Here is a 12,369-nt window from a genome sequence, read left to right as displayed (position 1 = left end):
AATTTGTCATTGCAAAAACCTCATGAAGGCCACTTTTGGAGGTGTGAATCAGTCTTCTCCAATCACTACCTAAAAGGGCGTATCGATTTACGTATGAAAAGTGTTTTGGGCTAGGCCCTTACGTATCGGCGGATTCAGTGCTGGGGCAGGGAGCTGAAACACATCCTTTTTAATCTTTTTTTCCATGTTAGTTTTAATTTTGAGTTTTTGGTTGTACGAAGGAGGTTGCAGGAGGCAGCTCCTTCTTTCGTATACTAATGTTAGGATTTGTTAGGTGATCGGTTGTGCTTGAGGCTCCTTGCAATTGGTAGTGATAGGCTCTGGCATGTAAGCGGGTTGATCCCCATTGACGAGACCCTTCTTGGATTCTGCCAAGTAAGTGGACTCAGTTCCCATTGGTAGACCCAAAGAGTTCTTCAGCCATAGGTCACGCCCTCGCTGAGACTCTTTAGGCAACGCAGACTAATAGACAGTAACCTATCAAGTCTTCTGCCTAATCAGGTAACGAACCAGAGGTTTATATTTTTATTCCTTTAACATGTGTTGTCCCCACTTTCTAGGGTGAGTATGTGTCTCTTTCCCTCCACCAAGGGTGTCAATCAGCTAAGTATATATCTGGCAGGGAAGTTCATGTACAAAAATGATATTGTTAGTATACAATAAAGTTTTGTACATACTTACCTGGCAGATATATACGATTGATGGCCCGCCCAGCCTCCCCTCAGGAGACAGGTGGAAGAAAATAACCTGACAAGAAAGGGGGACTGGTTCTTACATCCGCCTCCCAGCGGCGGGTAAGGTAGATCACCTGACCTACCTATAGCGTGTGCCGCGAGTTTTGAATTTTCTGTCGTGACCTAAGCTAAGTATATATCTGCCAGGTAAGTATGTACAAAACTTTATTGTATACTAACAATATCATTTTTGTAGACTCATTTCCACACCACGCATGAGGTGGGTCTCAGGTGCTAGATGGTGAGCTACAGGTAAACCGAAGAGCCTTTTATTTAAAGAACTTTCAGAGAAGCCTTGTCCATGAGTAATGGCTTTACAGTGGAACCTCATTTGTCAAATATTTCTTATGTCGAACTTTCCGTGTTTCTAACATCATTTGTCGAACAAGTGCTTGTACATCAAACTGATTGATTATCTAGTTTATACTTGTATTCGGCAGTCTACTGGGTCTTGCAAGTTAAACTGTATTAATTTTTTTATTTACAATATATAGTTTAATGATAAAAATATTCAACAAAATAAATAAAAGTATAAAGCATTTAACCCTCTTACGCCGAATGGACGTATTAAACGTCGAGTCAAAATGTCTCCCGTATGTCGAATGGACGTATCATACGTCGACTCAAAAAAGTTGTTTTAAAAATTTGCGGAAAAATACTTATAGGCCTACCAGCCGAAAACTTTTGAATCACAGCGTCCCTTGGGGGATGCTGGGAGTTCGCGGATCAAGGCGTTGTTTTGTTTACAATCGCTACGCAGGTGCGCAAGCGCGAATTTCTTTCTTATCGCACTAAAAAGTATCAGAGACACATCTCAAAAATTATTTCGTCACTTGACATAATTTTTGCACCATTTTAAATTATCCTTTACATGAAGTATTATATATGAAAATGTGCACAATTTCTTGTAAAATACAACAAAAAAATACTCATGATTGTAGCTTTTATCAGTTTTGAAATATTTTCATATAAATAACGATAAGTGCAAAAATTTCAACCTTCGGTCAACTTTGACTCTACCGAAATGGTCGAGAAACGCAATTGCAAGCTAAGACTCTTATATTATAGTAATATTCAATAATTTGCCTTCATTTTGCAACAAATTGGTCATCTCTAGCACAATATTTCGATTTATGGTGAATTTATGAAAAAAACTTTTTCCTTACGTTCGCGCGGTAACTCTCCAAAATAAATTTTTTCGTGCGATTGTCCTAATGTTTGCACCATTTTAAATTTGCCGTTACAGAAAGTTTTATATATGGAAATGTGCGCAATTTCATGCACAATACAATTAAAAACAACCCATGGTTTTAGCTTTTATCACTTTTGAAATATTTTCATATAAATAACGTTAAGTGCAAAAATTTCAACTTTCGGTCAACTTTGACTCTACCGAAATGGTCGAAAAACGCAATTGTAAGCTAAAACTCTTATATTCTAGTAATATTCAATCATTTAACTTCATTTTGCAACAACTTGGAAGTCTCTAGCACAATATTTTGATTTATGGTGAATTTATGACAAAAAAAAAAAAAAACCTTTTCCGTATGTCCGCATTCAGTAACTCTTCCGAAAAAAATCTGAATTTTTTTTTTTTGCGATTGTCGAAATGTTTGCACCATTTAAAATTAGCTGTTACATAAAGTTTTATATATGAAAATGTGCGCAATTTCATGTAGAATACAACTAAAAATGATTGAAGGTTGTAGCTTTTCTCTCTTTTCAAAATATTTGCATATAAATCACGATAAATAGAAAAAAAACCACATTCAGTCAAATTTGACTCTACCGAAATAGTTGAAAAACGCAATTGTAAGCTAAAACTCTTACGGCCTTGTAATATTCAGTCATTTATCTTCATTTTGAAACAAATTTAAAGTCTCTAGAACAATATTGTGATTTATGGTGAATTTTTGAAAAATATATTTAACTTCCCTCCGCGCGCCGATTCGCGGCCGCAAGTCTCCGAAATGCGTACATCGCATTATCCTAATATTTGCTCCTTTTCATATTAGCCGTTTTATAGAGTTTCATATATCAAAATGTGCGCAAATTCATGAAGAATACAATAAAAAATAATTGAAGGTTGTAGCTTTTCCCATCTCCGAAATATGTGCATATAATAAAATATATATATAAAAATTTCGACATTCGGTCAACTTTAACTCGTCCGAAATGGTCAAAATCTGCAATTCTAATCTAAAACTCTTACATTATCGTAATATTCAATCATTTGTCTTCATTTAGAAACAAATTGGAAGTCTCTAGAACAATATTTAGATTTACGGTGAATTTTTGAAAATAACATTTTTTTACAATCGCACGTTACGAATTCGTACATAATTTTGTGATAATATTTTTCCGGTGTTGCTTTTATTGTTTTACAATGCATTATATATCAAAATGATTGCAATTTAGTGTACAATACAGCGAAAAAAAGTAACTCGTTAGCTTTGACTGTTTTTTTGCACAGCGTGATTTGAATACAATTATGTATGAATTTTTTTTTTCCGCTACCATATATCGCATTATTTACATATGATAATAATATTATTTTTCATTTCTGATGGTTGCATACTAAAACTTAAGGCAATGACAAAAAAATGAGCCAAAAATGAACTCTAATCTTCAAAACTAAGCACGCTGTGATTTTTTGAAAAAATTATTTTTTCCGCTTCCGCGCTCACTCCAAACCGGCCCCGGCATACGGGAGAGGTTTTGATTTTTAGGGCTTCAGCGTAAGAGGGTTAATATAAATTTTAGCTTTCAGTTTAACATTTAGCATAAAAGAGAATATCTAGTTGAACAATATTAACAAAATAGTGAATGAAAGAACAAAGCTTTTAACAATAAAATTTACCATAAATGATTAACAAAATCATTCGTCATTGCGGTGATACACAGCTAACTTGAGGTAGAGGGAGGGAGTGTTTATATTTTTTAGGATTAATGAATGAATGATTTTAAGTTGTCATGCGTCGTGGTATTGTTGAGGAGAGAAGAGACAGTAAAATCTTTACTATAATATTTACGTAAAAGCAGTACCAATTCACATTAGAAAATAAAGTGTTATTTCACAATAAATTTAACATAATGATAAACATGAAAACAAAAAAATGCAATACAGTAAAAAAAAAAAAAAAAAAAAAAAAAAAAAAAAAAAAAAAAAAAAACTTGCCCGAGTCAGTGTTCGGTGCGCTGAGTGAGACAATGAAGAGAGAGGAGAGGAGAGGGAAGAACAGCTCTGCTTCCCACTAACTTATCAGCTGATCTGGGATGATTATTCGTCCATTTCTTTCACTTACACTACACTCGATTTGCCCCAAATCACACTTATTTTTATGGTAAAATACTAATCTAGTGACCAACTGCTTTTTACGATTTTTTACTACTGTAAAAGTAACTCGGCTCTGTAATAAACAAACTGGCTCTGCTTTCAGCTTCTCCATGCCTTTGATTGTTTGTTTAAATGGCTTCCTTGTGAAAAGTTATTATATCTCTTTCCTTTTCTTGCAATCTTGACTTATTACTTGTTTGCAAAATCCTCACGTTTGTTTTAAAAGTCTGCCGTTTACCAACAGTAAGTTTATGTATTGTGGCATAATTAATCTTAAGTGCACTTGAGATCCAAATGTAAACACGCTGATCTCTCTCTCTCTCTCTCTCACTATTGATTCCTTTGATTATCTTTGTACCTAATATGTGAATAAAATTGATTTTGTTATCAACTTTTGCATACTGCAACTAATTCAGTTTGCTCAAAGGGTTCCTCTCTCTCCTCCCTCCATCCTCCCGGCCTGCCGGTGATATTTTTACCAAACAGTTCATAAATTGTACACAGAAAAAATAAAATTTAGAACATTTTACTTCATATAACGTACTGTTTCATTACTTTACCATCTTAATTTAACTTTTGAACACATTAATATTAGAAAAAATGTGAAAAGGACTTTTTGGGTTGGCTGGAACAAATTACCCTGATTCCCTTTATTTCTTATGGGGATATTTGTTTCATATTTCGAACAAATCGTGCTTCGAACAGCCTTCTGGAACGGATTAAGTTCGAAGTACGAGGTACTACTGTACTTATATTTACCATCAATGTTTGTTCTATTGTCATATCTGACCATACACCACACCAGTACTTTTCTGAATGTTGAATGGTAAAACCCATCTGCTGTCAATTTTTTTAACCTGTGTGTCATGTCAAGAAACAGTATGTCCATCATCATGTTTTTTTATTAGGTCTGCAAAACATTGGCAGTGTGTTCGTGTCTATTTTTCAAAGCACATGGGCGTGTGGAACAGTAACACAGACACTCGATCTTTAGATGCTCTGAAACCTGGAGCACGTTTTTCTTCCTTTGACGTGAATGTTTTCTTGGGCATTGTTTTCCACCATACACCAGTCTCATCTACATGGAAAACTTGCTCTGGCCTGTAGTTTTCTCTTTTATATCGGTAAACTCATTTGGGAACGTGTCTGCTGCCATAGTCTGCTGAGGCTGATTCTCCAGTCATTTTTATGTTATGTAGGCTGTAACTTTTCTTGAATTTTTTGAACCAGGTCTTGCTGGCTCCAAATTTTGTTCTTTGTTACATACGCTGCAACTGTTAGGCCTATGAATATCACTGTCATCGTTATCATCGTCATCACTATTATGTAACTCATGATGTCATCTCGCTCATGCATCGTCACTTTTGCTGATTCTGGTTGCACATAGAGCATCCTTTGTTCTTTTCTTAGGGTCTTATAGTGCGAATGCTCAATTCATTCATGCCATGCTGACAAGCTATTGCCACATAACTCATTCCACCACTTATTTGCATAAGAATTTAATTCTTTTCTTCTGGACAGAACTTTTCTTATTTTCTTTGCTGGCTTGTTTTCACTGAAACCCCTAGAAATACTGCTGGACACACACGGACTGAAGATCTTTGTTGTTGTCCCCGCAGATCAGCAGAAACGTGGAACATGTGGCTCAAAAACATACTTGAAGGCGGGAAATTTAAAACTGTTGAAAAAATCTGTGTAAAAAAAGGCAGTCCCCGGTTATTTGCGATCCAGTTCTATGATGCTTGATGGTGCCTTTCTAGGGCTGAAAATCACCAAAAGTTGGTGATTTTCTCCACCAAAATTTGCTGAATTCAGGTTATTGGCGCCGACAATAGAGCATTGGCATTAATATATATATATACCTAACAGAGGCGTCGTTAACCAGTTATCAGCAATTTTCACTTATCATCAAGCTGTTGGAACTAAACCCCAACCGTTAACCGGGTACTGCCTGTACCCGTAAGATAATTGCCTAATCAATGTAAACTGCAGGACATTAGAAGCTTTAGCATAATTTTTAAAGTTGAAAGCAATGTAAATTAATGAAGAAACAGTTCGTTGCTTGATCTGGAGCCAAAAACCCTCAAAATGATATTTCCATTTCGCACCAACATAACCAGAAGTACAATATGTACAGTACCAGAGTCCGTTCTATCAGTGAGCTTCTGTAGTTCAAAGAACAAATTATACTAACTTAAACTATCATTGTACACAGCATACACCATGATTACATATAGCTTTGTGGTAAAGTGAGGGTAGCATACATATATGTTCAAGATTTGGCACCATACAGTTTGAATAAATATTACGGGAAAAATGTCCTAGTTCCATTTATCTCTATTGGCAACTCTTCAGATTGCTGTACAAGAGTTGGAGTGAGCTGAGAGATTGTCATGCTTGAGGTGGTAAAGAGGAATGTGTCATAACTGCGCCTATCCAAGGATGCGTTGTAAATATCTTACAATAAATATACTCAGAATGTGTACCTGGGTTTAGTTCTTAGGAGCGACTACATATCTGCGGATGATTGATTTTCGTGGAAAAAAATCTTAAATTAAGTAACTACATGTATAATGCATATTTGGAAATAAGGGGAACATTATAATTGCTAATAACAATGATTTTGTAGTTGACCCAGTGAAAATAAACCAAAGGAAAGTATCAAACGGTAAAGGGGAACCCAGTGGGAAACCGGGGTTTTGGGTGGGGGAAACGGCCTGGGACTTGTACGGCGTCCGAAATTCTCAATTCCCGATGTCGAGGCACATAAATGTACATATTTACGGTTTTTTTACGGTTGACCCTTTACTCTGCATACAAAAGTTTGACCCCTTACTTTGCATACAAGTTTGACCTAGGCTAGTCTAGGACCCCTTACTTTGCAGAACTTTGAACCACTACTCTACATGTAAAATGACAGACTAGCCTAGGCTACCACTAACCGTCATTACAGATAAATTAGATGCTAGGACCCCTTACTTTGCATACAGAACTTTGAACCACTACTTTACATTTAAATGACAGACTAGCCTAGGCTACCACTAACTGGCATGACTGATAAATTAGTTGTCAGTAAGGCCATGGCGGAACGGCGCTTCGTGCCTTATCTGCATGTTTAAATATTCTTGGCAAGCTCATATGATCTGGCAAGAGGTAATGTTGCGCTGCGCGCGCTAGCCACAGTACATACAAAAGGACACAACTAGCCTAGGCTATAAATCCCCTCATAACTGTAACATTAAATACCTTACTCGTTACCACAGACTGACCTACCACTTTACATACAAATGGTGGCATCATGCATGTTCCTAGATCTGTTCGAACACGTGCTTCGGTACTGGCTTCAAACTAACCGAAACACTAGTTTGGGATAACAAAAATTAATATACAACTTACCTTATTCAAATTTCAAAGTCGCTGCTGTCCGACGACCATGAAGGCATCAGTCTCGGTCTCTTTGAAATGGTTGGTGGGTCACCATGCCTCGCTGGTGGTATAAGGTCCATGGTCTTATTGTTTTTGGGGACTGGGAAACTCAAAATCTGAGGGGATGGGGGATGTCGGGCAGCTTTTGAGCGGATACCCCACACACTTGATCAAAATTCAGAAAAGCCCAAAATGGGGACCCACGGAACATCCTTTGTAGGATACCTTCTTCTGGATACAGTATTGTGGAAAAATAGCTTTCGTTATTAGTTCTTTCTTTCTGCGTACCGTGTCTCGGTAGCGCGCTCCGTTTAAGAACACGCCACTGATTCTATAGTATTCGTGGTGGATCACATGCCTCGCTGGTAGAAGTCCTGCCCTTGTTGTTTTGGACCGGGAAATCAAATCTGAGATGGGGGATGTCGGGCAGCTTTTGAGCGGATAGACACACTTGATCAAATTCAGAAACACCCAAAATGGACGCGGAACATCTTGTAGATACCGCTTCTGGATACAGTATGTAGAAAAATAGCTTTCGTAAAGTTCTTTCTGCGTACTGTGTCTCGGTAGCGCGCTCTGTTTAAGAACACGCCACTGTGATTCTACAGTGTTCGTGTGTCCGGGCTAACCAAGTTAACGCTGTGGTTCACGACATTATGCGCAAAATAATGATCCCAGACTTTGCTGTATGCCTTCCAGCAGTCAGATACGATTGTGGTTTCTGGAATTACGTTATCAAGCAACACCGGGAGCAGAGTTTCGGCAGAATGGTCAGGAACCACCTTGAAAAAGGTCTCGCGTGTCTGTCGGTCAGTGCCACCAAACACCCAAGATCCTTCCACCTTACAGCCACGGTTGTACTTCCGTTTCCCAAATTTAGATTCAACGAGCTCAACAATATGACCAGGACCACCGATTTTCTGATTTTCAGAACAGGATTTGGCAACATATATCCCTACAAAAATTATACCGATCCACCATGGTGTTAGGTGCTAGAGGCATAACAAAATCCCTTACAACACACTGTGGGGTTTTCTTAGTGAAACAAAATATTAATATAATTGTTTCTAGGGACAAACGCGACTTTTCAAAGAATGACCCGTGCCGAACTGATACCTTCTTCCCGCACTTGCTGTTTGTACACTGCCACATGTATATGGGCTGGCCTGTGGTCTTGCTGGTCCCATCTTTCACGAACCATCGGTTTCCTATGTTGCATGTTGTACATAACCCCGAATAGTCCCCAAGTAAACCTTCTTTATACAACCACTTCATAAATTTGTCAGTGTTGCATAGAAACTATCACAATATTAATATACAAATGAGTATAGTTATTGAACTTATCTGCTGTTACACTTTTAGGGAACAATACTTCGTGTGTTCTATCCATGATGGCGGTGAACAACGGAAAGAACTAATTCTGTGAGAGAAGGTATGGGTGTATGAATCATATTCATGGGATGCATTTTTATTGGTTGGCAGTAAATTAATCCATGTCCCTTGGGAATGACCTGGGTCAACCTGATACAGGATTGATTTAAAATTCTCGTGATGGGGGCGGTCCGACGTACAGCGCCTGACTGCGGCCATCTCAAGAACTATGGGAGCTCTGACCTCCGTTCACCGTTCACATCAGCTGGGTACTTAGAAAAAGTTACGTTTCATGGGAAATATCGGGTGATGGCAAAGTGGAGTAAATTGGTCGGATAAGTGACTTTTTGGGTATATTTTGGAATTCTGGACAACTTTTATTCTATGCATTTTGTTATTTGGGGTAATGGTTTTGGAGGTGTAGGATCTGTCTGCGGATATGTAAACTACCCAGTTCTTATCTGTTATGATATTGTCTGAGCTGTAATTATAATTTGACAAAATAAAATTAAAAAAGTAATAGTAAGAACAATTATAACTTGCTAAAATTAGCATACGTCTATGACTGTTTTAGGGAAAAAGATGCACGCACTGGTTGGAAAATATTCGCTTACAACTAACATTGGAAGGTACAGGAATTTTTTTAGAATTTTTTTTCTTATACCCTGATCATATGCATATCTCCCTCTTTTCATTGATGATTTGGGAAGTTAAGTATGTACAGTATACAGTACCTAGATATTTAAAATGCATTGAAAAAGTACATTTAATTGATATTTTGCTGTGTTTACAATATTTGAAAAGTAGTACTGTATCGTTATCAAAAAAGGTGTTTATTTGTGAAAATACAGTAATTAGTGAATATTTCTCTACGAAAAAATCACTAAATTACTGAATTTTTCACAAATAATTCGGGGATAAGGTCTAGAAAAATAAATTTGCAGATAGGTAAAGCCGTGAATCCTGAACTGCTAATGGGGGGGTTGACTGTAATTTGAGAATGCTGTATACACTATTATTGGATACAGTGAAGTAAAGTATAACTTTAAAAATGATCTATGGAAAAGATGCATACTGTATCCTTTTGTTTGTATTTTGAAATAGGATACTAATATGTGAATATTATAGTATACGCTTATTTTATGTACCATGTAAGATGCGACCCCTTTAAAATTAGCTTCAAAATGAGGTCTTCAAAGAGTTGCATGATATGCAATCATACATGTACAATTCTGTAATTTTGTATGTACATATACACGTGCATGAGCATTGTGTTAGGTTTTATACATTTGTTTAATGCAGTACATTATTGCACAGACCTTCACCTCTACAGCAGTGTAAGTCTGTATGCAAACAAGAATCATATTACAGAACACTGAAACTTTGCAGTAATTCTACTTAGTTTATTGTAAGAAATTTTAAGTATTTCAAGGATGATTTTAGTATTTTACGTTTGGTGTGGCTTGTATATGAATTACTGTACTTATTTAGTTCTACAGATAGTAGGTATTAACGTACACAGTAGGATGAAGACTGGTAGGAACGCCCTGTAAATCTAGTAGAAATGACAATTTGAAGACTGGAACCTTATAAGAATTCAGACAAAGTTCTGAAAACAGTGGAGAAAATTTGTGTCATAGCCATCTGTCAAGGAAAAAATTGCAGAAAATATTTGCACATTATGCTGCAGAATGGTATACTATATGTAAACAAAATACATAACCAAAATGGTGATAGTAATAGAAGCACATCTATTATATTGTCTTTTGACCCAAATAGCCATGTTGTTACTGGTCAACCATATTGTTTTGTGTTATTTGAATGAATTTGTTCTCTCTTTTACAGGTTCCCCCCTCCACCACCTTTGAGAAGGTAAGTGGGTTAGAGTACTACAGTATAGTATGTTATTTTGTATGCTAGAACATATAGTTTTACACTATTTTCTTAACACTTGAAGTTCAAATATAAAAATGCTAGGTAAATGTATGCAAAGTTATGACAAAAAAGAGAGTTATGATAATATGAAATGTAATTTTGCTGCTAAACAACGTGGGTGCTAGTGAGAACTAACGTCCTCCCCTTCCTTGTTGCCGCAGTTACGGCCCATCTGACCGCCGGCCGTACTAAGCGCGCGAAGTACGTCGGGAGCACCGCCACCATAACATCGATTGTTGGTGTTGGCGCGGTAGAGTGGCATCAATGTATTTGTATTGTCACGGTATTGTTCGTACCGGATCCGTAGTGCCGCCGTGTCCACGCCGTGCCGCGCTGCTCTAGAGACCTGAAATGGGCAAACGAGGCTCACTCATGCAATATCTGTGGGCATTACTTTATTATCAATGTCATTTCGAATATTGAGTATTTACTGTAATATTGTAGCTGTTGTAGAATCGATCTGACAACCAGAAAATATTTGTGTAGGGAGTACTGTTTACATTGCCTTATTTTGTCATTTTTGGTTTGTAACATGATTATTACTCAAAATCATTGTAGTTGATAGTGTTTTATTAATTAGAAAATAAAGGCATAAATCATGAATGTCAAGAATAGTTTTACTGAATTAGTAATCCTCTTTCCAAATGACAGTTCATAATTATTTTTTGGTGTGGAAGGACTTTGGGTTTTTATTGCACTTGGACAGATGAATATCCTTGAGTGTATCATTGTAAGTAGAAGTATATGAATTTTGTGGTAATCGTGTGTGTAATGTTACAGATTTTTTGTTGAAAAAATAGATTTAAAATTATTTCACTGTTACTGTTGTAGGAAAGGAGCAGTTCAATTGCAGCAGATTCATTTTTAGTGTTTTGAGAGATTTTTTGGTTTTCTAATTTTTTTATGCTCTTGTAGTTGATCATCGTTGGGGTCGTCCATGCTAAAACGGTACGGTAGAAGGTTTTCCGTTCACATTTGAAGCATCCAGAATAATGAACTGGTTATTGCTTATCTAATGCGTCATTCATATGATCAGCAGTTAATCCTATATACAGTCTATATACAGTATTATTTTCAATAGAAAACTGACTGCTGAATAATCGGCAAGGTAAATACCACAGAGCAAAAGAGCAGCGAGTCCGCCTACTATTTTGAGATGTCCTGCAGTTTCATTTCTTTCCGTTGTCGTGATGATGTATGGCGGTCTTCCAGAAGTATTTTAGCGTTGATATCATACATGCATCTCTGTATTCTATTGTACTGCATTTCCTTGAATATTACGTCATTTCCAGTTTGTTCGAACAATGAGAAAACCCTATTGAGCCTTTGATATATACGTGCTTTGATGAGGACTAATCGTTTTATGAGGGTTTTGTTAGGTTCAGGTGTTGCATGTTCAGAACTAATTCAAAGACAAGGCAATATGTATACCAGTTTGTAATTTATTGAATTCAAATGTATTTATTGTTACAAAGGCGTAGAGGAAGTGGTAGAATAGAAATACTTAATTGGGATGTATTAATATTTAATAAGTATATGAAAAGGAAAAATGGAAAATGCAAATTG

At 36.7% G+C, this 12,369-nt stretch overlaps 1 protein-coding gene across 2 annotated transcripts in view; it reads left to right on the top strand.

Moving 5' to 3' along the window:
• The window catches only part of LOC135207872 (RNA-binding protein lark-like), a 53,654-nt gene extending 42,326 nt beyond the window's left edge, over positions 1-11,328 (top strand). Inside the window, exons 7-8 of one of the 2 annotated variants that reach the window (XM_064239763.1) lie at positions 10,714-10,740; positions 10,965-11,328. Coding sequence is in view for 1 of the 2 variants with exons in the window: in XM_064239764.1 (XP_064095834.1) it covers positions 10,714-10,740; positions 10,965-10,995 (58 nt within the window). In the remaining variant the exon portion in view is untranslated. The remainder of the gene's footprint in view (positions 1-10,713; positions 10,741-10,964) is intronic. The other variant, XM_064239764.1, reaches the window with a different exon arrangement.
• The last annotated feature ends 1,041 nt before the right edge of the window (positions 11,329-12,369 follow it).

The sequence above is a fragment of the Macrobrachium nipponense genome, chromosome 34 (genome assembly GCF_015104395.2).
Source record: "Macrobrachium nipponense isolate FS-2020 chromosome 34, ASM1510439v2, whole genome shotgun sequence".
Taxonomy (NCBI): domain Eukaryota; kingdom Metazoa; phylum Arthropoda; class Malacostraca; order Decapoda; family Palaemonidae; genus Macrobrachium; species Macrobrachium nipponense.
Note: the sequence above shows the minus strand (reverse complement) of the source record. Positions and strands in the feature narration are given on the sequence as shown.